This window comes from Rhea pennata, chromosome Z (genome assembly GCF_028389875.1).
Source record: "Rhea pennata isolate bPtePen1 chromosome Z, bPtePen1.pri, whole genome shotgun sequence".
NCBI classification, from domain to species: domain Eukaryota; kingdom Metazoa; phylum Chordata; class Aves; order Rheiformes; family Rheidae; genus Rhea; species Rhea pennata.
The window spans coordinates 68,778,114-68,804,231 of NC_084702.1; the positions used below are offsets into that span (position 1 = coordinate 68,778,114).

General features: G+C 35.7%; 1 protein-coding gene across 4 annotated transcripts; it reads left to right on the forward strand.

Moving 5' to 3' along the window:
* The first annotated feature begins 46 nt into the window (after positions 1 to 46).
* Positions 47 to 26,074, forward strand: LMBRD2 (LMBR1 domain containing 2). 4 transcript variants are annotated; one of them, XM_062599934.1, is made up of 19 exons: positions 47 to 204; positions 6,174 to 6,236; positions 7,185 to 7,414; positions 7,899 to 7,978; positions 9,208 to 9,303; positions 10,090 to 10,257; positions 11,479 to 11,689; positions 12,300 to 12,374; positions 12,738 to 12,851; positions 13,244 to 13,427; positions 14,214 to 14,395; positions 15,177 to 15,310; positions 15,518 to 15,623; positions 16,397 to 16,494; positions 18,078 to 18,220; positions 19,442 to 19,488; positions 21,529 to 21,631; positions 22,787 to 22,916; positions 24,856 to 26,074. In XM_062599934.1, exons 3-19 carry the CDS (start codon positions 7,241 to 7,243, stop codon positions 24,914 to 24,916), a joined length of 2,106 nt encoding a protein of 701 aa, XP_062455918.1. In that variant the 5' UTR covers positions 47 to 204; positions 6,174 to 6,236; positions 7,185 to 7,240; the 3' UTR covers positions 24,917 to 26,074. The 4 variants fall into 4 exon arrangements, 3 of the variants coding, with proteins under 3 accessions (XP_062455918.1, XP_062455917.1, XP_062455919.1); XM_062599933.1 differs by having other exon boundaries at positions 47 to 199; XM_062599935.1 differs by having other exon boundaries at positions 47 to 199; positions 18,117 to 18,220.
* The last annotated feature ends 44 nt before the right edge of the window (positions 26,075 to 26,118 follow it).

A 26,118-nucleotide genomic window follows, 5' to 3' on the forward strand; every position in this document is an offset into this window, starting at 1 on the left:
CCGGGCGGGGGCGATGACGACGACGGTGGCCGGTTGGCGAGGGGGAGATGTCGGCCGCCGCCGCGACGCAGAGGGAGTCGGGCGCGGCCGCCGCCGCCTTTGGCGCGGCGATCTGAGCCCTCGTGCGGAGGCCGGCGGTGGCGGGGGGAGAGGATGGAGGGCGGCGGAGCTCCGCGAGGGACCCGCTGCTGAGCTGGCGGTGAGGTGAGGGGCCGGCGCGGCCCAGGGCCCCGGCAGCGCGGCGAGGCGGGCCCGGGGGGGGGGGGGGAGGGCGGTGTGGCAGCGCCAAGTCACGGCGCGGTGGGCCGAGCCGAGCCAGGCCGAGCCGGGCCGGGCCGAGCCGAGGCGAGCGCAGCGCCCTCGGGAGGGGCCGGCCTGGCCGGGTCCCGCTGCCCCCAGCGAGAGCCGGGTCGGGGGCACGGAGTCCCCGGGCTCCGTGACAGCGCTGCGGGCTCCCCCTGGGTGGGAGTAAAGAGCAGCGGCTGGGCCGGGAGGGCTCAGGGGGAGGAGGGAGTCTGTATGCTCGGCCTGGTCTGCTCTTAGCCTCCCGTTTTCCTGTTTTTTCAGAGGTGCTAAGCATGTACGTTTAAAGTATGCATATCGGTGGGCTTTTCAAAATTTATGTGGAGTTGGAGTGTATTCTGTGTGGTCAGTGAGTGTAAAGCGATCTGCTTTAGCAGCTTCAGTGTGTAGCAGCAGTATCTGGTTTGGGAGATTTGAATCATGGTGATGGTGACATTTTGCCTTGAAAGGGTTTCCTGCCTTTTTGGGAGCAACTTAGCAGTGGAGGTATGGAATTGAGGGACTTTGAGGGGCTCTGTCTATGTTTTCTGGTCACATCACTAACCACACCTGTTCACCTATTTAAAACATATATGTTTTTTTTTTCACACAAAGCTTCAGATTATTGCTAGACCTTCTTCCAGTAATGCAGTTGTTCACCCATAACATCCAAATTGCATGTTTTGAAATTGGTAGGGATGGAAAATTAATTCTGAACACACCTACAACTCCACCCTTACTCAGCAAGCTGCTCATAAATGCTGTCCCTTGTTTACACCATAATGATGGAGAGATGTGCCTACAAAACTGGAGATGGTAATGGAAAGCACAGCAAATCACGCACAATTAAGTTGAATGTAGTCACTGGTATGACTCAACTGTCATTCATATAATCTTTATGGAGAATTTAGTGTCAGCCGTATCTAGTTTTAACTAAAATAATGGAATGGTTCTTTAAAGGTTATTTAAAGAGATAATCAAATGATAGCCAATTTCTTTATCTTTTTTTAATCTGCATTTAACTTTATCCCACAATCCCTTTTCTTCCTTCTTCTCTTACGCTTTTATACTCACTTTTCTCTATTGAAGCATGGGAAAGTGTTTGGTGAAAGAAAGAAAATTCAATTATTTTTTAAAAGCTCTAAATTACCAGCCAAATAAATTAAGTTTGTCTTACTGCAGTGTTAGGCTTCTGATCCTGTGATTTAGCTCCTTACCTTCCTTACTACAACAGCTGTTCTTTGTAGGTGCATTAGTCAGGCTGCCTAGATAGCAATTTCTGTTCTTTTTTTAATGGCAACTAGACAGCTTTTGTCTTCTATTTTAGTTTCTGCAAATAGGTTGTTTTGTTCAATCTGTTGTTTCTGTAGTACTCACCTCTCTGAAGGCATCAGTCTCTGTGGTACTCAGTATTTTTCATTTGAGGACTAGACAGTGCCAAGTAAAGCAAGCAAACTTACTGTGTATTTCTACTGCTGATTACTTGCTTCTTTTTGAACATCCTTATCTACCTAAGTAAAGCATTTGGCTTTTATTTACTGTTCCTAAGGAGAATCCAGTTTCCCTCCAAATCAGAGAATACTGCTATTTTGAATTGAGCCAGCACAGTATTTTATTATGTATTTTATTTCCTTATATGCTTTGTTTCCTTAAATACTTATATGCTAGCAATTAATTATTAAGTCTTTTCTTCTTTTCAAAATAATCGAAGTTATAGATTATAATAAAATATGTCTGTGTAGCTGTACTCATGTTTCTTAGAACATCAGAGCTATGCAAATACGTTTCTTGATTCATCTTGGAGGTTATTGTTCCCAGCTAGTGCAATTGGATAACTGCTCTGGTCAGTTGTCTTGGGCAGCTTATGACTAGATTCTTTCTTCAGATAGTTTTATCTCTGAGTTAAGATACAGAAGCTTCTTGTTTGTTGTCTGCTTATATATACTCATTTTCCTGAGCTGCAACTTTATTTTCTTTTTTCTTTTTTTAAAAAAAAAGACATGCACACACATAGAAAGACTTGGATATGAAAATAGCTGAAAGGATTATTTTTTAATGTTGCTTGATTTCTTGTTTTTTTCTTTTTTTTAAGATTGCTAAAATGTGAGAAGCTAAGTTAAGTTAGCCCATTTTATTGTTTAATGATGGAAGTATTAAGGGTCATTGATAGGAGGCAGTTCCATCAGTCCAAAAGGTTTAAAGCATGTGTGTAAAACATGTCTTACTTCAGCATACTTAAGAGCATAGTTTTACAGACTAAGGCAGGCTTCAGAAACCTATCATAGGTGTTCTGGCAGACCATATATATATATATATATATTTTTTTTTTTTTTTTCCAAAGTTAGCTCTACAGGAAGAAGCTGATTAGGAACTAGGAAACTTACCACCTGGCAGGAAGACAAAGGTCACCCTTGAGCTGACAGCTGATATATTACTGGGGATAGCAGTTGTCAGTTTATAACTTATAGAGTTGTGAATTCAGCTTGAGGTAGGAGACCCTGTCTGACAGATGTTTCTCTCAGATTTGGTGCTGTATAAAAGCTCAGAGGGACTGTGCGCTTCATTCTCTGATGTTTCATCTAGTAACTTGAGTGTTTCTGTACCAAGCAGAGTAGTTCATTTGTAATGTAGATGATCATGAACATGGTTCATTCTTAGGTTGGCAAGGTAATGTAATACTGTTGATGGTTCATGGTAGGGAGTCTTCAAAGCAATTATGAAAATGTGTACTGGACCCAGTATGGCACTTGCAAAATGCTGTTAGCCAAGTTTGGAATTCAGAAAGGATCTCGTCTCAGTTTCCAGGAATTTTGGAAGTTGTTCTCCCCTATATAAGGGTAATCAAACTCTTCCATTCATAAAATAAAAACATAGTATTTTTGCCTCTGTCTATTTAAACCAAAAAAAAACCAACAAAATCCTTAGCTTTGTTGATGCATGCACTTGGTTTTTATTGGTTAAGTTGCACTTCTGGTGCCAGTACTTCAGCATTTGATCTTAACTCACTTATCTTGATTCATAACTGATGATGCAAAACTAGGATGATACCAAACTGGGAGGAGTGGCTGATACACCAGAGGGCTATACTGTGATTCAGAGAGACCTGGACAGGCTGGAGAGTTTGTTGGAGAGGAACCTTATGAAGTTCAATAAAGGCAAATGCAAGGTCCTGCACCTAGGGAGGAATAACTCCATGCACTATTACAGGTTGGGGGCTGTAATGGAAAGCAGGTTTGCAGAGATGACCCGGGAGTCTTGGTGGCAGCAAATTAACCATGAGCAACCAATGTGCCCTTGTGGTCCGGAAGGCCAATGGTATCCTGCATTAGGTGCGTTAGGAAGAATGTTGTCAGCAGATCAAGGGCAGTGATCCTGCCCTTCTGCTCAGCCCTGGTGAGACCACATCTGGTGTACTGCATCCGGTTCTGGATGGACTTGCTGGAGAGAGTCCAGCATAAGGCTGCAAGGATGGTGAAGCGGCTGGAGCATCTCTCTTACGAGGAATGACTGCGAGAGCTGGGCCTGTTTAGCCTAAAGAAGAGAAGACTGAGAGGATCTTATCAGTGTCTACAAATATCTTAAGGGAGGATGTCAAGATGATGGGGCCGGACTCTTTTCAGTGGTGCCCAGTGACAGGACAAGAGGCAGTGAGCACAAACTGAAACACAGACAGTTCCATCTGAACATGAGGAAGAACTTCTTTCCTGTGAGGATGACAGAGCACTGGAAGAGGTTGCCCAGAGAGGTTGTGGAGTCTCCATCTTTGGAGATACTCAAAACCTGACTAGACACAGTCCTGGGCAACTTGCTTTATCTCACCCTGCTTGAGTAAGGGAGTTGGATGAGATTATCTGCAGAGGTCTGTTCCAACCTCAACCATTCTGTGATTCTGTAAAAACTGCCTTAATCTCCAGAAAAGAAGTGTCCCAGTAGATACTCTCCGCTTCATAGGAAAGACCTGTTGGCTTTACAGATGAACATTTCATATTTATATTGTTCAAATGCGACTTCTCAGAAGTAAGGAATTATTTTTCATTAGTGTTTTTCTTTTTATTTTGTTTCCGCTATTGTATCATCTTATATATTTTTGTTGTGCTAGGAGTTTTGTTACTTGTCATTGCTTAGTAGAAGCATCTTCTAGGCAATTGAAGGTTCTGCTAAGGCAACGTTGGGAGAGAACCCCTGTAAAGTAGTTCACTGCTCTCAGCAGAAAATTTCTTAAGGATTTTAGGAATTTTGGCCAGATGTTATTAGGGAGCCATGAGCTAATGATGAGAAACCTATCTAAACAAAATGAAAAAGCATGATTACAAGTAAGCAACTTACCCTTCATTAACCTAATAACTAAGTTTAGAGGCAAATGCTTCTTGCCAAGAAAGCATGGCTTTAAAACCTGCGGTAGTATGTTTTAAGGTCCAATACAAGTGTGTCACAGTTCTAGTACAGCTAAGGCTGTCCTATTAAGCAGGCTTTAGTTCATGGTAACAGCTGCTCTCATGCACTGCTTCTTGCTCACCCTGTAGATGTTTTGAACTGCAGCTTTGATAAAATCTGTGTGTTATTTTACAATAACTCCATTTACCTTCAGCTACATTTTTTTTATTTTGAGGTTAAAATAGGAGCCAGGCCAAGAGCAGAAAAATGTATAGGTTCCTTTGATACTGTAGAATTGCTTTTATGTTTGAAAGTAGATTGAAGCTGTGGTAAGACTCAATTCTCTAGTTTAGCACATTCAGTACAAGACTTACAAAATCTTTTCTGAAGTTCCATTGGGGCAGTAGCTGAGTGCAGCATCTTGCACAATAATTTTTCCTTTTTTGTCCTGATTGCAACTCTTTAGGTGTGACCATAATATAAAATTGTATAGGTGTGATTAATGGAGGGTATAGAGTATAATTTATTTTTGTAGCATAAGGTACACCTATAATGGACACCCATAATTAAATATGTCAGATAGCACTGCCTTAATGAAGTCAATATGAGTGCAGAATAAATACTATGGTTTTGTAGAATTTACTACTGTACTATATATAAATAAAAACCACATTCTTTTGCTGAGGAAGTAAGAATGGTACAATAGAACAGGCAAAAACTTGTTTAGAATATGTTTTTCGGCAGCAGGTTAGAAAACCAAGATTCATGACTGACAAATGAGCTAGCCAAAATATAGTACAGGCAGATAGTAAGGGGATGCTTTGACCTGATAGAAATACTAATAATTTGGTAAACCTGTTAAGTGTGTGAGAGAAGGTAAAAGGAAAATGTATACATCTTTGATAAGATACAAGAAAGTAGTTCAAGCTACTTTCAGAAAATGAAATGCTGTATAAAAGCCATTGTAGAGTTGCCAAACTGCTTTAACCATTTGAGAATTAAATGTGAAAGTAGCAAAATGGTAAATCTTCAGGGAGCTATCATAGAATTATTGCCCATTGCGCCCTTTAGGAAATACCGGTGTCACAAACTAGGGCTACTTAACTGGAAATAAAACAATTTTCACTGCTTAGTTCTCTCATACCTATCTTGTCTGCTAAGCACTATACTGAAAGATTAGTAAATGAAATGGTTTACTTCAATAAACTTTGAAGAGATTTAGAAGTAAATTGAGGCAAGCTCTGGTAGTAGTGTTTATTTTAAATCTGTGAATTTCTAGTGAAAATTGAATGCATTGAAAGTACAATTTTATCTTAGGGAATGATCCTTACAGCACGATATGGAGTGGTTTTGTGAGTTTATTTGTCTTACCAGGATTATACACTTGACATTTTGGAAATTCTTTAGAATGAGAAACCTTTAACAATTAATTTTCTGGAAATATTTTATAGATAATAATTCACATAAACTTGCATTTTTTGTTATGATTAAATATTGTCTTTTTTTTTTCTTTTTAGAATAAAGCAGTAGAGATCTGCTGAAGGTGGCTTATTTTTGCAGAAACATTCCATGGCAAAGAGGTATGGTAGAGATTAAAGAGATGGTTCTAGCTGTTTGTGTACTGGGTAATCTGCACGTGTGAGAAACAGAAGCTAACAACTGGTTGAGTCTTTATGCTGTCTGCCAGTATTTTCAGGGTCAAATCAGTTGCTGGTGATCAACAGAAGCTGTCTCCTTGACTGATTCTGTGTAAACTAGGTTTTATGCAGCTAACTGGCTCTTTGCGTAATAGCAGGCCTGTTTGAAGTTCTAGGCGTTCCTAACAGCCCTGCCTGTAATACAAAGTCAATAAATCCAAAGGGTGAGCAAAACAAAAATATACCGTGATGGTATTAATAACAAATGAATGCGGACCTCTGTTTCTTCTGAAGAAGAGCAGAAGTGGTGTGGGAAGATGAATCAATTAGCATGTTGCCTCTTATTACATGAAATTTCAAATCTAAAAAAAGGTACATCAGCAGTAGACTAACATATACTTAACCTATTTTTGTGCTCTATTAATTGTGAATAGAAGATTTAAATGCATATTTGAGAAACTGTCCATTTAACATTTTTTCTCAGTAGCTTTCTAGAAACACATTTTATCTTAAAACTTTCATCTGGCTTTTTCCGAATAAATTGATTTCTTCTAGAATAAAAAAGAACAGAGTGTAGTTTCTTTTGAAATTTATACCAGTCTTAAAAGTTAGTATAGCCTTATTCAATGACAGAGATTTGATTTCTGGATCTGTTATATATCAAGAAGATTAAGAGAAGTTGTCATAGTACATTGCTAAAATGACAGAATTGAAATGACACAATATTGTGATTTCTGCAGATCACCTTACTGAAAATCTCATGCTTCATCTGAACAAAGTTCTCTTCATGTGAACTAGAAAACGCTATTAGTGTTTTAAGTAAATGACTGCTACACAGCTCTGAGTCTCTTCCAGAGGTTTTAATGTAGGAAATGTCTTCTTGTCTTACAGTTATAATTCACTTCCTTAACTGAGCTGCGTTGTGTGGCTGGAGTGAACGATCAATAATGAGTGGTGCAGCTTTGGGCCTTGAGATAGTATTTGTCTTTTTCCTGGCTTTATTCCTACTTCATCGATATGGAGACTTTAAGAAACAGCATAGGCTGGTGATCATAGCAACCTTGTTGGCCTGGTATCTCTGCTTTCTTATTGTGTTTATACTGCCTCTGGATGTCAGCACGGTGAGATACTTCTAAGATTTTCTACTTAGTTAAATAAAATGTGTGTGATACATTTCTTAATTCACAATTTCAGAAGACAAAACACTTTAAAATTAGAAATCTTGAACAAAAATGGATTTTTTTGAATGTATACTGTTATATACTGTTACTGCTTTTAGCTTGACAGTTTCTCTATTTACAGCTATTTTTCTTATTTTTGTTGATGCTGTCATCAGACAAGTAAACTAGAGTTTGTTTTAAAATTTAATTTTCCATTTGTTTATAGTATATATTTTTTAATTTGAACAACATAAAAAGACTTTCAGTTTTCCTTTTATTGGCCCTGCAGATTGTATGTTTATTTGAGGGTTTGCTTTTTGGCAGTTTAATTACTCTCAAATGTAAAACTGGAGTGCAAGAAATGTCTTCAAAAATGCAATTTGTTATTTTTAAATAAATATTTTACCTTGTTCTAGTCATTGATATAAAATTACTTGTCTTATAGACTATATATAATCGCTGCAAACTTGCTGTTAACTCAAGCCCTCCAGAAAATAACGGCTCTTACGTTACACTTGCTCCAAGGTATAAGTTGTATGTTTTCTTCATTAGACTATTTTTAAAGAAGTATTTTATAATTTTCTTTTTTTTAATGTTGGGTGAGTTCTGTGTTTTTAAGCCCAATAAAGAAGCATTATCTGTGTGGTGTGACATTTGAAGATTGGATAAGGGAAAAGAAGGTGAATAAAAATGCATCTGTGTCTATTGCTAGGCATTTATACTTAATAGTGCTAGTTTAAATTGATTTTCTAAATGCTATGATCTTTTTTTCCCCCCAATTTTCTACTGAATTTCTTCTCTATTTTGTTGTTAAAGCAGTAGAACTAAACTTTTTGAAGAATCTTGGTTATCCCTGAGTAAAGGCCTTTGTAAAGCCTTGGGTCTGAATATCTAACTTTATGCCTTATGAGTGAGATTAGTAGACTTGTATTAAGTGCAAGCGGCATATATTATTGCTTATTATAATTGCATGTATAAAATAATTACCATTATCTGAATGATATTTTGTGAAAATAACAATGGCTGCTAATTGTTTTCTGGCAGCAAGAAAATAATCCCCAAATTTAGGGGAATGTAGGCTGATGGAGGGGGCTCTTCCTGTAGCTATTCACTGTTTAGCCTGCATTTGCTATTTCTGCATCTTGTAGATAAATGCAATATAGTTAGATATCTGCATGGTGATTAGAGCACTTAAGATGTCAGGTGATAGTGTGTGCATGAAGTATTGCCAGGTTCTGTTACCCCAAAGTGGAGGCTCTTCAGATGTTGTTTATTCATGGAAAATCTGGGAAACAACAGACTTGCTGAATAAACACTTAACCTTTCTTTAAGACCACTTGTGTGTTAGTTAAACATAACTATATAAATACATGATTTGAAAACTATTTAATAGTTTTCAAACAGTCATTAACCTGTAGTTCTAGAAGATGCTGATGAGTATTTGCTAAAATAGATCACTTAAGTGTGCCAAACAGAAAAATCCACTTAATAATTGAGTAGATGCTGTGTTGCTGCTGCTCAAATCTTAAAACTTTGAAAGTTTTCAAACTTCCAAGCAGAACAGTAAATATTTTTAATGGTGATTCATTACTTCCATTCTGAGGTGTATTTGTGATGGTTGACTACTGACTTGTATTATGTGTATTACGTGCTAGCCATATTCAAAGCCTTTTTTGAATAGGGGAATTTATAGAAAAGTACTTCTTGTACTCTTGATCCTACAACTAATATTAAACTGTCTTGCATTACTACAGCAAGCAAAAATGTTTCAAACCATGGAGTTATATTCCTAATGGAATTATGCCAATTTTCTGGCGTGTGGTATATTGGACATCACAGTTTTTAACGTGGTAAGTAAGGCAAAGAAATGTAACAAAGACCATGATGCAGTTGTAACATCTTAGCAGTCTTACTGTACTCCTTAAGATTATATATCACTGTTCCACAAAGCTGTCTAGTCACATATATTACTTGTTACTTACTGGATACAGCTTTATAAATGCATATTTTTCCCTGGGGCCTCTGTGCAGAAAATAACTTCGAACTGTTCAGAAGTTTTTTTCCATTCCCAACTTCATGTACTTTATCTCTCTGAGTTTGCTCTTGATCACATTAGTGTAAAAATTATATTGCTAAAGATTAAAATGCATAAAGTCTCTCTTTCTAGCAGTACTCTCATCTGCAGGGTGTTTTTTTCCTTAAGATGTATGTGCATAGAATGCAGTTCTATGAATGACCATTATTTTGCTAAGGTATCTCAAATATATTTAGAGGATCTGAAGACTTAGGCAAGGTAGCACCCCCTTGCTCCAGAAAACAGAATATCATGCTTTTGGTTTAGATCGATATGTGGTTTCTGAATAGCTTATCATCAAATTATCATCTTTGTAGCTCAATCAAGAAGATCAGCTTTTGATAAAGAGGTTTTCTATGGTAAAGCTAACTGTCTTGTTTCTATTTACAATTTGTTTAAGGTTTGCCATCAGACCAGTGTATCTAGAACGAAAACAGGATAATTAACACATTTTACTAGAAGCTTGGGAGTTTTTAAGTTAAAGGCCCTGTCTTGATATCTTGTCACTGATACACTTTTTGTCTGGCTGATTTTTGTTGGGTTTTTTTGCTTTTTTGCCTAGGATTCTATTACCTTTCATGCAATCATATGCTAGATCAGGAGGGTTCTCCATTACTGGGAAGATTAAAACTGCACTGATCGAGAATGCAATCTATTACGGTACTTACCTGCTGATTTTTGGAGCATTTTTAATATATGTGGCTGTAAACCCAAACTTCAATTTGCAATGGTAAGAACAATGTTATATGCACTTACATGAAATATTTTTTAAAATGTATCATCACAGATATATTTTCTTGTAGATGAAATGTGTCTTTTTAAAAAACTTAATTTTGATTGTTTTTTTTTCTTCTAGGCACTTTGAGAATTTGTTTCTTTTTTATAGGCAGGAATTTTTTGACTCCCCTCCCCTCTTCCCCTTTGGATTTTCTGGTGTTGATATATAGGATTGTAGGATTGCAAATTATATTTGCAGCAATTTTTTTTCTCCTTACAAATAGGCATTTGCAAAGCTAGTGCTAAATTTTTTTCAGTGTTTTGAAAATAACACTGTTCAAAAACTGTGTGCCAGCACTTTCTGTGTGGCACTTCTGTCTAATGTAGATTCTGTTCGCAGGCCTTACGGTAAGTCAAAATCATTGATATTTGTACCATTGCTATTAGTCTTCTATGCTCTACACAGTAGTAGACACTACTGTGTATTGCCTAGTTGCTTTCAACTTCTGCCGCTGAACACAAATCTTGGGCTCTGAAAGAGGCTGTTTCTTGTAGTGATGCTTTGTTTCAGTAAGTTTGCTAAGTTCATGTTGTTTCCTAAAGCAAAAAGATTCTTTTGATAGCAAGCCTTTTTGTTTCCCCTCCAGAGAGGGCATTTTAGGCAAAAGAACTTACGCCTCTTTCAGAAGCATGAGAGACATGGAAAATCATAGCAGCTCTAAATGTGACAAAGTAATAGATTGTTCCTGAACAAGCAGAATTACAGATGATACTGAGCTTGTTCCTGTGCAGCCCACCTTGTTGGTGCACAAATATTTCAAGGTTGTTTTCCAGAATCACAGAATTGGTAAGGTTGGAAGGGATCTCTGGAGATCATCTAGTCCAACCTCCCTGCTCAGCAGGGTCACCTAGAGCATGTTAGACAGGGCCGCGTCCAGGTGAGCTTTGAATATCTCCAGAGAAGGAGACTCCACAACCTCTCTGGGCAACCTGTTCCAGTGCTCCGTCACTCTCACAGTGAAGAAATTCCCCCTCACGTTCAGGCGGAACTGCCTGTGCTTCAATTTCTGCCCATTGCCTCTTGTCCTGTCACATGGGACAACTGAAAAGAGTTTAGCCTCATGCTCTTGAAAAGAGTTTAGCCCCATATCCACCCTTTCCAGGTGTGTGTGTGTGTGTGTGTGTGTGTGGAGGAGGTGTTAGTTTGTTTATTTATTTATGTATGTATTTTTAGGAACCAACTTCAGACTATTGGGATAGCAGCCGCAAACACCTGGGGTCTCTTTCTTCTTGTGTTGCTTTTGGGTTATGGTTTGGTGGAAATTCCCCGTTCTCACTGGAATGGGGCCAAACGGGGTTATCTTCTCATGAAGACCTATTTCAAAGCTGCCAAACTGATGACCGAAAAAGCAGATGCAGAGGAGAATTTAGAGGATATTATGGAGGTTAGTAATTAGCTTTCACTATGAAATGTAAACAGTGGAGACTGTCATTAGTCATATCTGATTTTCCTGGTGGTGGTGAGCATTTGTATCAAGAAAACTTAAGGAGCATGAAGCTGCTGTGAAGTAACTGTAATTCGGGAGTATCATCATAGTGTGCCACTTAATAACACTAGGTTTTACATAAAATTTAAGGGAGAAGTATTGCCTGACCTGAAGAATTTATGTCTCATGGCAACTCAACAACCCTTGTTTCTTATTATATTGAGCCCTTTGGAGTAGTATTGATCAATAATAACATTCCATAGTGATACTTGGTTATATAGCATAGAGCTGTTTTGCTAGTGTTTGTGCAGATTGTGCATGTTGTCTTGTGTACTCTGCTCCCAATGTGTTTCTGGAATCTTAAGAAGAGCTTCCAAGCTGGATTTGCTTGACTACACTGGGTGCCTTTTTAGAACAGAATGGTTTGCTGTTTTTTCAAAGAATTTCTGTTGAGATGCGCTACTAGTCTCTGATCCTTGTTGCTTAAATTCACAAGATGGAGCTCTTGTAAATTTTTATTTTATCTATTTAATATAGTGAAGCAACTTTTTTTTTTTTTAATGAACAGGAAGTCCGTAAAGTAAATGAGAGTATCAAGTATAATCACCCTTTGAGAAAATGTGTTGATACGATATTGAAAAAGGTAACTAATTCTTTGTCTTCGTCTTTATCTTAACTTAAAATCTCTAATTGGCATCTTGTAACTTCCACTGGCCACATTTGAACTGAAATTCTTTATGCAGTGCTTTCTTACAGTGTACATATTTATCTGCATACTGTATTCTGAGATATGTAGTATTTGAGAATCAGAAATTGATCATTCTGGAACAGGAAAATATGGATTTTTCTTCTACTGGTGGAAGACAATTACTGATATCAAAAAGGAAAATTCATATTTAGAGTGAGCATTTAACTTGCATGAAAGGTCCAAAATACTTAAAAATAATAAGAAAGAGCACTCACTACCCCTTCATCATATTCCAGTCAATTTTCCTTTACCTTCCAGTGTCCTACAGAGTACCAGGAAAGAATGGGAAGGAACATGGATGATTATGAAGATTTTGATGAAAGACAGAACAGTTATCCAAGTGAAAAAAGTTTGGTCAAACTTCACAAGCAGGTGTGTTGATAATGAGATAATGCCCTATTTATGCTAATGTAGTGAGAATAAATGATAGTCAAACTAAGAATTTAAATACAGTTTGATGCCTGATAGGCTTAGTATAGTGGGTTTTGGGATTGCTACTTCTGGAAACTTTTTGCCATGGGAGAAAACGTAGAAGTTTAGTATGTCAACAGACCTCTGGATAGATTATGATGAGAGAACTTTTAAATTCAGGAATCTTGTAGTCCTCTTACGATATCTCTTAAGAGAATTAGCTACCTGTTCTTGGTGAGTTTACAGTATTAATCTTTGCAGTTCTGTAGCATACAAATTTTTGAGAGATTTTACAAGTCGTCTTTGCAACAAGGATGTTGTAACTGTAATTTCTTGGAATTCGTTTACTATAGGTAATTTATTCAGTACAGAGACATCGTCGTACACAGGTCCAGTGGCAAATTCTTTTAGAACAAGCTTTTTACCTGGAAGATGTGGCAAAAAACGAAACCAGCGCAAGTCGCCAATTTGTTCATACTTTTCAATCCCAGGAATCAGATAATAAAATTTTTCAGTATTTCTACACACCAACTGTTGGTAAGTGTTGTCGTGCAGATTTTGAGTACATACGTGAGTAACTGGTGCCTTTATAAAAGAAAATTACATTGCTTTATGTAAATAGTTCAGTTATAACAGAGGGAAGCAAATGTATATCTTCAGGTGTTTGTGATGAAATAGCCATCAATTTTCGATTCATGATTTTGACCATAAATTTTCTACAAACTTAGTAACAGTTGCATGTTGTAATATCAATAGAAAATTTAGAACTTAAAAGAGGAAAAATAGAAACTCTAAGCTGGGGGATCATGGTTACCTTCTACATTTGTGAGACTACTGAGGTGGCACAGCTCTTCTATTAAAAGGGAAGGAAAGGATTCTTGTCCATCCTATACCAAATATTTGTAGATGCAGTTCCTTGTGTATCTTCTTAGAAGGTGTCTTCTCCTCATTCTGTTCTAATTTCTAATTTGTTGTGTGCTAGCAGTGGGTTGTTGCTAGGTTTTGTCAATATATATCACCCACAATAATTTGGCCCAAAATGAAGAGTTCTAGTCTCCACCTTCCCTGCCAAATCCTTTTGCAAAATTTGCCTCCCAAATCCCACCCTCTTTTTCCCCACTTCTCCAACTGATTCCTTAGGGCTGAGCCAGATCTCTAGGTGTCAGAAAAAGCACTAAATTTGGGTGAATGACACCACAGATTCCAGCCTTAATTTTAAGGGCAAGTGTTTGGTAAGGCAGGTCCATTTCTGGTTGTATAATTTACATAAACCAATTTGGGTATGTCTGTGTCTGTGTGTTTGTGTGTCTTTTCCCTCTCCAGAGTGGTACTGGGAATGTCTTCTACGACCATGGTTTTACAGGGTTCTTGCAATCGTTTTGGCCACATTCTCTGTAATTGTTGTGTGGTCGGAGTGCACATTTTTCAGCACAAAACCTGTTTTATCCCTATTTGCAGTTTTCATACAGTTGGCAGAAAAGACATACAACTATATATACATAGAGGTAAGTTTGAGATAATTACACAACAAAAATCTTTATAGTTAGATTGTTATTACAATAATAGCAGACTATGCTGATTTTAAAATAAGTTTCCATAAATAAGCTGTCAACTTCCAGAAGGCCTCTAAAATACTTAACACCAAATTTGGCTTCTGCAGAGAAGGTCCCCCTTTTTTAGGTTCTTGCACTTCTCCATTACTACATGACACTTGAGCTGAGTAGTACATATGTGGAATAATTTGTGAAATAGTAGCTTGGAACTTAGATGTTTGGACTTTGTATATGATACGTTTTTAATCAACTATGTATGCAGCCTCTCTCTCCTAAATATTAATTTGTTACTGACTAAAAATTCAGCCTTGGGAGGTGTGGTTAGCATAAGAGTGCTCAAATTTATCACTAAAGGAGCTAGGCTGAAAAATTTCAGTACGCTAAAAAATAGGTTGAACTTAATAAGAAATAAAACAAGTATTTTAAGGGAAGAAAATGCCAAATGAATCGCAGTAATTACCAAGGCAATTATATTAATTTCTATAACAGAAGGAAATAGCATACATGTTCCTACAGTAAGTTGTGTTCACTAACATGAAGTGCAGGATGTTATAAATAATACTTCTGAATTAAATTAGTAAAACAAACAAACAAACAAAAAAACCCTCTTAGAGCTCCTATTATTGTTCCGTCTCAGAATAGAAAATTGTACGATCAACCTGTTGTAAACAAACTATAAATGTTAAAACTTTTAGTAGAGTTCTAAATTTAGGTGCCTTTTTTTCCCTCCCAGATGGCCTGTTTTCTCACCATCTTTTTCTTAAGTATCTGTGTTTACTCTACTGTCTTCAGGATCCGTGTGTTTAACTATTATTACTTAGCTTCACATCATCAGACAGATGCTTACAGTCTCCTTTTCAGTGGAATGTGAGTACATAGTATATATTTTACAGATTTTCTGTCAAATAATTAAAAATATTCATTAAACTTTTATGTTCTTTCATTTATGATCATATGGGTATGAATCCCATTAAACTCTTCATCATTAACCCATGTTGTATCTAGTTACCATTTATTAATATTTTTAATACAATAAATTGTTTTTAAACATTGTTCCATCTTACTTTTATACAGGTTATTTTGCCGTCTTACTCCACCATTATGTCTGAATTTTTTGGGCTTGACCCATATGGATGCAACAATTTCTCATAAAAACACTCAACCAACTGCTTACACGTCAGTAAGTACAGAAAATGTAGTTTTGAGGCCTCTGTGTGATTTAGAGAAGAGGAAGTGTATTTTGAGACATTTAAGATCTATTAAGCTTCAGATTCTTCTCCCCAACCCTGCCCAGAGGTTCACTAATATTAAACAGGGTAGAGCACTTATAGACCAGGGTTTAGATGCTGATTGCTACTCACAGTAATTGTAAATAGTTCAATTTTTCTACTTTGGTCTGTTTATGCTAAGAAAATACAGTGTTACGTTGAAGGAAGCAAGCTGTTCTTCACTTCCTCATAGCTTTCGCATCTGCTAGCTTTAGTGTATGAAGTATCTTTATGGATTGAGAGCAAACTGATTTGCCACTCAAAACTATGAGATTGATTTTTAACTGAACAACTAATTTCTGTGGGGGGGGTCAGTCACCTTTCCCTTTGTTACTGGAAAATAAATTCTTAGTCAGGAGATTCCTTTTACAGCATGTGAAACTCCCAACAATTTTGAACTGATTCTGTATCAGGTGAGGCAAAAAGATCTGGTATCTTAGAAACCTCAGAGTGAACACGCTGCTGGAGGTGAGCTTTGTTTTATAGCTGGACATTCCAGGTCAGCTGCCTAAAATAGATCTGTAGTGGTAATACTTTAAATAGTTGTCTAAATAATTATTACCTATGTTTCAGAAACTACAAAAGAATGTGTATTTGTGGGAAAAAAAAGCAACGTTCACTGTCTTTCTGGATATAGGTAGGGTATGTAAAATTTACTGTTGTACTAGTGGATTTTTTTTTCCAGATAATGGGCTCTATGAGAGTGCTGTCCTTCATTGCAGATGGATTCTATATATATTATCCAATGCTTGTTGTCATTCTCTGTATTGCCACATACTTCAGGTAAGTAATTTGCAGGATTGTGATCCTTCACATTTGTTTGCATTAATAAGTATTAATTTCGGCAGTTAGGAATAGAGTCTTCTTCCAGCACTTGAGTTGTTGTGACATACTAATAAAAAGGCCAAAAATAAAACTGTAGATCATTATTTATCTTCTTGGAATGTGTATATTTTTAAGGTATCCTTTATATTAATTCTGAACATAGATTTTTTTTCATTAAGTTCATTCTTGGTTTTGGGGTCTGTACTGTTCAAACTTTGGAGCCTACGAACATTTAGATTCTGCTAGTTCAGTTGACATAAGGAGGGTGTGTTTTCAGGAAGGTTTTCTAATAGACTAAGAAACAGTAAAAGAAACATCAGGTAATGAACTTTCTAACAGATTCGTAACAAATATCTGATCAGTTACCAGAGTATATTTTAAAAGCATAGTGGTTTAAATCATTGAATACAGCTTTCTTGAGCCAGAGGTTGTTGGATGTTGGAAGAATATTTGAGGAAAATATCATGATATGTTTGCTTTGTCCTTACATTCTTTCAAAATACCTGCTTTTGACCACTGTAAGAGATGAGATATCTTTGGGCAAACCCTATTTGGCTGCATTTGGGTCTGCTTCTTCAAACTTGCATTGCCATTCAGTCAAAGGTAATCTATAGAGTTACATAGAATGTAGTTCAGTGCCTTGAGTGTCTGTTAATAGCCTGCACACATCCACAGGTAATAACGTAAGGATGCAGTCCCAGCTTTTTTGCTGTTCAGCTTCAGATTAGGTGACATACACTTGGGGGGGGAGGGAGGAACCCAACCCTAAAGCAAACAGGAAAGTCAGTGACAAAAAAAATGGCCTGTGCAAATTCTTGTTCAGGATGATCGTGGGTGTTAAATATCATAGTGAAAAGGAAGCAAAATGAAGGAAAAGAAGTTACTTTGCTTAAATTCTTATGCCTTCTAAAAATTCATCTTTAATGAAACATTAAATGTTTAATGAAAATCCATTGAGGAAAGCTAGTCTCCCGTATTAAATCCATCAGTCTTAAAGTTCAGACATAGTACAGGAATGCACTTCTCAGCGTAAATATGTAACAAAACCAAGTTTAAAAATGATGTAGATGTTCCAGTTTAGAGAGAGGAAAACATGAACAATAAAAACAATGGTTGCATTGAGAAGTTGAAAAATGATGGGAATTTGAAAGCTTAAGAGTATGCCACATATTTCTCCTGAATGAAAACTGAGATGAAAGTAGCTTCCCATATTGTGGTTTCAGAAAACACAGAAATCAAAATAGGCATAATGTTTGCTCTGGCAGAGAAGAGTCGGTGAGCTAACACAGGTATAAATAATATCTGAGAAAACTACGAACAGTTGTCTTAGCATTGTTAGCATTCTCCTCTCCCTTAATAAGAATATTACATTACTTTAATTTGGATTTAAGAACCTGAAGCTGTTCTGATTTTTTTTTTTGATTTCTCAATAAGTATAATAATCTGTCTTCTCTATTTCTTGTATCTTTGATTTATTCATGATTTATGAGTAATTTTACATTTTGCATTATAATATGATATATCAAAATTATTCATTGTAGATTAACAAAGGAATTGGCTTATCCTTCTGCTTACACCAGTTTAGGAACTCGTTGTTTGAATCTTCTGGGATTCCAGCAATTCATGGGGGACAGTGAAATGACATCTGATTTAATTGATGAAGGAAAAGAACTGATCAGAAGAGGTAAATTAGATCCTCTATCCTGTTCTACCTACAAAAAAATTATACATTCTTGCATTAAAAGAATCTAAAATGTTGCAAAAAAGCATATAACTTAATAGTTTGTAAGTATTTTGAAAAAGAGTGAGGCAATAAATTTACAGCTGTATGCTTGCTATATAAACTGTATTGGACTATATTGACATCCGAAGTACAGACTTCTTCCAGTATCTAAATTTTAGACACTGGATGAGGCATGTTTTATGATTCAGTTAGGTGGTGCTCTTCTGAAGTCAGTACTGATCTGATACTGATCCAATCTAATGGTGCTAAGATCCTGTGAAATCTGTTATAAAGGATAATTAGCACCTTTTTTTTTTTTTTAACCATTAACAACCTCATTTTAATGTTTCTTGGTGTTGGAGTGATCATTCAGTTGTCCCTTCCAAATTCATCTTAAGATCTTTTTGCAGTTTCAGCTAACTACAGTGTTATCAAAGAAAGTATGTAGTCCTGTGGAGCTGTTACTACCTGCTGTTTTGGAAAGCTTTTTTTTAGACTCTCTTGTTGATTTGTGGTAGTAGTCTTTTGTTGAAGGTATCCTTTAAAGTTACTTTAAGCTGTTGTGATTCTTGAGTAAAGATTTAGCAGTTAAAATCTCTGGATACACTGCGATACTGCTGTTCTTCCTTCATAGTTCATTAAAAACAAAATCAGCTAGGTTTATTTGTAGCAGTATTTCTTTTTTGGAAGAGGTGTGTCTCATTCTCTTAAACAAGAGATTGCCATTTCTCTGATACAGTGATGTTACACTTCCAGCTGGATAGATATTGGCAGAAACTATTTGGGTCATTTTTTAGACCAAATAGAACCTAAGCAAAAGATCTTGGTTTGATAATGCTCAAGTTTCTTCTCTACATTGTAGTATTTCCAGCTGTTTCTAAAAGTTTCTGTATGCTTGCCATCCAGTTTCCAGAGGTTCTGCCTTGACCTAAGATATTATCCGCAGCCAGTGAATTTTAATGGAAAACTCCATAATGATTGCTAAGCAGCTCTTTGGTTTTTTTTTTTTTTTTTTCAATTGTATGAACACCTTTTCCAGTAATATTTGCTAGTTAGTTCTGAATTTTAATGATATTTCTAAAAATAAATAAATAAAATACATAATACACACATACATGCTTTATCTGTTAGTAGTGATTTTCAGTCTGTCTAGCTACAGACAAATTATTTTTCTATTTCTAGAGAAAAGAAAACGGCAAAGACAGGAAGAAGGTGAAAATCGAAGAAGGGTATGAAATTTTTTTAGCTAATTATAATAATATACTCTGATATCTGTTAGATTGCATTTAATAGATTAAATATCCTATTTGATTTATTTGGCTTTTTTTTTTTTTTAAATCAGTTTAGTCTTGTAGAATACTCTTGGCTGGGAGAAGAAAAGATAATATTACATTTTAATTATAAAATAAGAGAGAATAGTTGTGGTTACACTGCTTGCATACTCATCTTACTCAGTGTGCTATGAGAAGGACCTAATCCTATGTAATGGGCATAAATCCTTTTGCTAAATCTAGTTTAGGAAGGTTCCTAATCTGTACGGTGCAGAATATCCTGACATGGTTTGCTCTTGATCTCTTCTTTGGATACTGCTCTCCTTGGAATAAAATATTTATTTGAGAAGAAACTAAAATGTAGTTTTCAACCTGAAAGTTATGTCCTAGGAACCAGTAGTGTATCTAGAATATATTTACTTTATACAGCGATCAAAAAGAATGATTGTGAGGGGAAGCCTGTTTTTAAAAGAACAGTTCACACCTCTCAGGTTAGGCAACCTCTGAGATCTCTAGATCTGACCTTGTTTTCTTCTCATGCAAGTACACAAACAGAATTAAAAATATTTTTATTGTATCTGGTAATGCACTTTTGATTTGTATGAGATATTGTCAAAGTCACTGGAATTGGAACTTTATGCTCCTCCCAGACTTCCCTTTTGCTGTGTGCAGTTATTAGAAAGCAATTGGCACAAATTTATTTTTTCCTCGGAGGCAGGAGTTAAATTTAAGACAGAAGGAGGGCTGCCATCACTGATTAGACACACAAATAAGATGTTTAGTTAAATTCAGTTAACTATACCTTCAGTTTTTCATAAATTTATAACACTGGGTATTTAATACAGAAAGTTAAAATCAAAGAGATGAATCCAAAAGATGCATGCTAAAAATGAACGAACTGAAGGAAGAGGAAAATCTTGTCTAGAGAAAGGCAAGATCATACTGCAACTAAAACCATTGGGCTTTTAAAGCTTAAGTGTACTTGCCTTGAGTTCCTTGTGACTGCAAATACTGAGCAGGCCTTTTCTGTGATCCCTTGCTCAGTGCCCCCCCCAATCCCCCAAAGAAAAAACAAGTTGAGCAGGAATCGTAAAGGGTCTCCAAAAGGTAGCAGGGATAAGCTCTAAAATTATGAGATTTCATCATACTTTTGTCAAAACCAAGTAGAAGCAAATGCACGATGCACTTAGTAGATGCTGAAGCAATCTGATGTTAAGCAACAATTCCAATTTCAACAGCAACCTCAATTTCTGTTTGTATTAAATAGCACATTCGTTCATAAAACATTTGGAGCTTTTTAGTGTTTTACTGGGTCATGATTGTTCAGTGCTTGATTTTGCTGCAGCTGAGAACTGTTAGAGCTCATGACACAAATTAGAACAGTAATCCGGTTCCTACCAGTTCATGAGCTGGAATCTAGATGAAAATATGAAATATATTGAAGTTATTTGAACCATTGGAAAAGTTTTCTGTTGAGAAATGAAGCCATCTCCTGAAAGTAGCATGTGATAATCCGTTAACAAGTATAAATGCTGAAACATTATATGATGGAATGAAAACACAGCAGAAGTAAACATGGCCTGTCCAAATGTTTGTTGTGCTATCAACAACTGGCTATTTTAGCATTCTACCACTAGGTGGAAGCAGAAACAAACAAACAAAAAAAAAGCAATGTCTGTCTTCTCACATAACTTGAAGCAGTTGAACAAACCTTGTCTGTAGATTTAATTGGTAGCTTGTTTAATGTAACTCTTTCATCTAAAGAATAATTATTGAAATATGGTTAGTAAAGGGACATATCTTGAGTTCAAAAAAACGAAGCAAAATTTCTACCTGTATCAAGATACTGAGCAATAATGTTTTCAAAGTATTGCTTTTATAATTTGATATGAATGACCAGTTAGCTCTAGATTGTGGGTCTAGAGTGTCTCTTGATCCAAATTATGCTCTTGTTGTGACATTCTCTACTTGTAGCTGATATTTTTTTTCTTTTTCCAGGAATGGAAAGAGCGATATGGAAACAGAGAAGATTCCACTAGAAGCAGAGCTGTTCACACAGACCAAAAAGAATCCAGCTTCTCAGAGACCAATGCAAATAGATGTAAGTTTTTTGTTTGTTTGTTTGTTTGTTTTTTTTACCTTTTTTAATACTTTGTCTCTATGAAACTAATGATTGTAAGTAACAGTAAATAATTTCCTGTTTGTCTTAGAATAGTGTGCTAAGACATTCCTTTTTATGGCACAGTACCATCCTGCCCATTAAAGCCACCTGAAAAGAGTTCTGAATTTCCTCCCATCTCCAACACTTCTCTTTCTAGTTTAGGGTGGAGATCCTGGCTGGTCTCAGTTGTAGGGACCTCCGAAGGGACATGTAAAACTTGCAATTAGAGTAGCAGTGATCAACAAAGAGACTTTATTTAGGATATGTCTTGAAGTTGAGGGTTTTATATTAAAATTTCTCTCTTCTGTTTGAAATCATCAGATTATTGACCAACAAATGTGAAGCCAGTAACCTATTAGGTGAATGTGTATGTGTTCCTATAATAACATCTGTGAAACTAGCCTATTTAGATTGTTACATGTGTAACTTTTGAAAAAGAACAGTGTTAAAAAAGTTGAACTTTTTTAGTGCCTACTTTTTGCTAAAAAGTTCATTTGTCGTTCTGTGAATGTTTTATATAAATTTTATTTGCTTCTGTAAGCTAACAGCAAATGAGAAATGAAACTGAACAAGTAAACAATGTGACAGGTTGAACGGAGTTTTGCAAAGCTGTTTGCAAAGTTTACTGAGTAGACAGGAGAAGTATCAAGGTGACTACTTTCAAAACAAAACAAAAAAAAAAAAGAGCAAAGCACGTGGAAGCTTTGAACATGCTTTTGATAAAAGAATTGTAGTGGACTTTCCCCTATACCCCAGTTGGAAACATAAATTTTCAGTGGTATATTAACATTATATTTTAATGTTAACCACATAAATATGTAGGGTTCCAACACTGCAACCAACTGTAGGCATTGGCCTTATCAAGGTGGTAGAGTGAATTGCAAAACAATAGTATTTCATTAATTCATAAACTTGCTCTTTTTTAAAAAGCATACAACTAGAAATGATTTAATATTGAATGTACTCTAAATCAGGCTTACTCTTTGAGTGCGATACTACAAAAATATTATTTTGGTCTTGGAGTGAGTGGAAATACCAAACTTTAAGGGACATTTATATAGCAAACAAATATTTTTCCCTCTTTTTACTATTCAGCACTATCAAAGTATACCCGATCAAATGGTAGGACTGAGAGAGATAGAATAGAACTCCTCCAGGATGCAGAACCTTTGGATTTTAATGCAGATTCTATTAACGATGACCCTCTTGAATCAGAGTCTGGAAGGTAAGGAATCATCTGTTTTATTTAAAATTAAGGGATATTAATGTCTTCTGTCTTTTGATCTGTAACCACTATATGGGATAATTTAGTAATGATAGGTTTGTGATGAGTCTCACCAAGTTCTTTTCTTTTCCCTCCCTGATCGTACAGGAAATGGTTTAAAACCAACTGAAACCTCAGGATTCCTTTTTTTTTTTTTTTTTTTTTTCTTTTAAGTGTTCTAGAAAAGTCTGAGTTACATTTGAGTTGAATATCAAGTAGTATATTGGTACAATCTGAGATACAGAAGTGAAGGAACTGAAAAATGCCTGCAAAGATACAAATTACGTCATCTTTAATGTCTCATAAGATTTCAGAAAGCTCACTTGATTTTCCTAAAGAAGCACCATCACAAAAGTTTGCAAAAAATAAAACTGAGTATTAATGGCTGTGTTATAGTTGCAGGAATATAGCTAGCGACTGGAACTACTGAAGTAAACGAAAATCTGAATCTATTGGACAAAATGTCCTCACATTGCACAATGTAATTGTGCCTATAATAAGGCTTAATTCCAACACCAAATATTCTGAATCCTATGTTATATTAGTTGGTAAGGTCTGCTCATATTTGAAAAGGAAATAATTTATGGGTGTGTGTTTGAAAAGGAAATAATTTATGGGTCTGTATTTTATCTAGGCAGTTACAATTTAGAACTATTTCATGATAAATCATTTAAAAAGTCCTTATGAAGCATTATAATTTCTGTTATTCTTAGCTAAGAATAAAAAAATTCAGAAATGATTTCATTTGACTTACATTTGTAGCTTCAGGAAATAAACTGCAGTTCAAAAGTGTCTCAAGAATCCTGTTAAATGACATTACTGTTTTTTACATATTGATTCAGTGAAGTTAGTTGATATTCACAACTCATCATGTCTAATCTAGTGCCACTACCTTTCAAAATTTGATTCACTTTAAGCAGAGCAAAAGTTCGAAGAGATACTGGTGTAGCAGTTCTAATAAATGTTCACTTTTATGCAGTGATTGGGACAAGAGTCTACAAGGATATAAATATGCATATATAATTCATATGGGACAAATCCTTTTCAAGTGCAAGTTTACAGACTTTACAATGTAGACTGTTCTGAACTTTTAGTTTAAGAAAATCTGGAGCCACAGAGTTCCATAGTTGGAAGCCAGGAAGTTTCAGGAGCCATAGGTGAGCCTTCCTCTAGAAACCTTCATTTCATTTCACACAAGAGTAATTGCACATAAAATACAAATTCACTTGAAAATAACTAGAGTGACATCAGTTGTTAAAACAGTAGCTTTTTTTTTTTTTTTTTTTTTTTTTTTTTTTTTTTTTTTTCCCCTGCAATGGTTACAAGCATTCTAGGACAGTGTGACAGCAATAGAGAGGCTAGGTTCTGGCTTTGTGTCCAGGGTTTTACTAGCTGCTGCAAAGATGAAGTACGTTTTGCATGTAGTAGAACTTACTTCTGCTTTTTAAATCCATTTAAAACATATTTGACTAATGATTTGAGGCAGCTTTTTTTTCCCCACCAAGTATCCACCCATTTGTTTTAATCATTTCAGATACTGCTGTTCTCCTAGGAATACCCAGTGGAATTATCCAACCAAACAACTTTTGGATGTGTGGGGTTTTTTTAAGTTTTTACTATTCAAAAAAAAAAAAAAAAAATCAAATTCTTTCCTTTGTAGAATGAGAAACAATTTCTTAAGACTTCCTGTGTTCATGTCACTGTTTCTGTTGCTCACGTGAGATTTAATTTAATGACCACCTAACAAATTCTCATGAAAACAGTAATTCAGTAGAATTTCAGATCCTATAATTCATAGAGACCTATTATGTATAGACTGCAGTAGGGATGATATGATTTCACAGATCTTTATCTATTGATTTTCTGTGACCCTCTTTCTTTTTTAACATTCATTTTACAGGTACCAGCCTGGTGGAAGATACTTGTCAATGTCTCGAAGCAGAATATTTGATGATGTCTGAACTCCTAAGGAAAATTCTGTGGAAATCTATTACCTACTCATTGATTGGAAAAATACTGTATTTGTGATATATCACTGAACTGGAAAAGACCATTTCCATTTAAAGAGAGAATATGAAGGAACAACTATATTTTGGAAGTGCACCTGTATGATAAATCTACGACTTATGTCAAGATTATTATCTTATGTTGTAGATACTGTTATGCATCAATGTGGGCTTTTGTGTCATGACCAAAAGGAGAAAACTAATCAATTAAATTACTACAGAATAAACTTGATAAATGTACATAAGGCTCAACTTGAATTGTAACATGTAAGTTTTAGGAAGAGGATTTTTTTGGAAGGATTTTTTTTTCTAAATAGATGTTGTGAGAGCATCTTAATGCAGCCAAAGTGCAGTTATATCAACACTTTCTAAAATTTTTCTATTTGAACTTTATGTCCAGAATCTAGTGAATTAAATTAAGGCTTTTTTGTTTTTTTTGGCTTCAGCAGCCTTTGAATCAGATCCTTTATAAGCAGAAAATTTGAATGTCTGGCTGTTCTTCATAAAATGTGCTGGCATAAATTTTGGAGCAATATGTACCAATCATGAAAGGTAATTTTTATTTTCCAATGCTATATGCAAATAAATGGTTTTCACATGTGTAAATAATTGAATATGGATCTGAGTTTCACTATCATATGAGCGTAAGTGCAATAGCAAGAATACATTATCCTAGGTATGATGCTTGCTTAAGATTTTTACAGGTATAAAAGTTGAAAATCTGAGCACATTAATGGTTTTGTAGCTGTAAAAGAAATGTAATGTGAAAATTGAATTAAATGCTGAAACTTTACAATTTGCACATGTTTCAGGCACGGTTTAAAATTTTACGAGTATTTCTTTAGAAGAAGGGAACTATATAGCATGACTAGATTTGTAAACACTTTTAGTGTCACAACTGCACTGGTTGCATTACATATCTGTTTTTAAGGTGCCTGTATTTTACAGTAAATCATCGCAAAAAGAATAAATGCTTATTCGTTTAAATGCCATTCAAAAATGCCAATTATTAGTGACATAAAATGTTTTAAATTAATTTCAGTGGTGTAGATATATTTTTAAACTGCAATTAACTGAATGAATTTTCAAATTTAATCATAAGGTAAAAGATGTAGTCATACTCATGATACCTTGGGAAATTTGATTAACTTAAAATG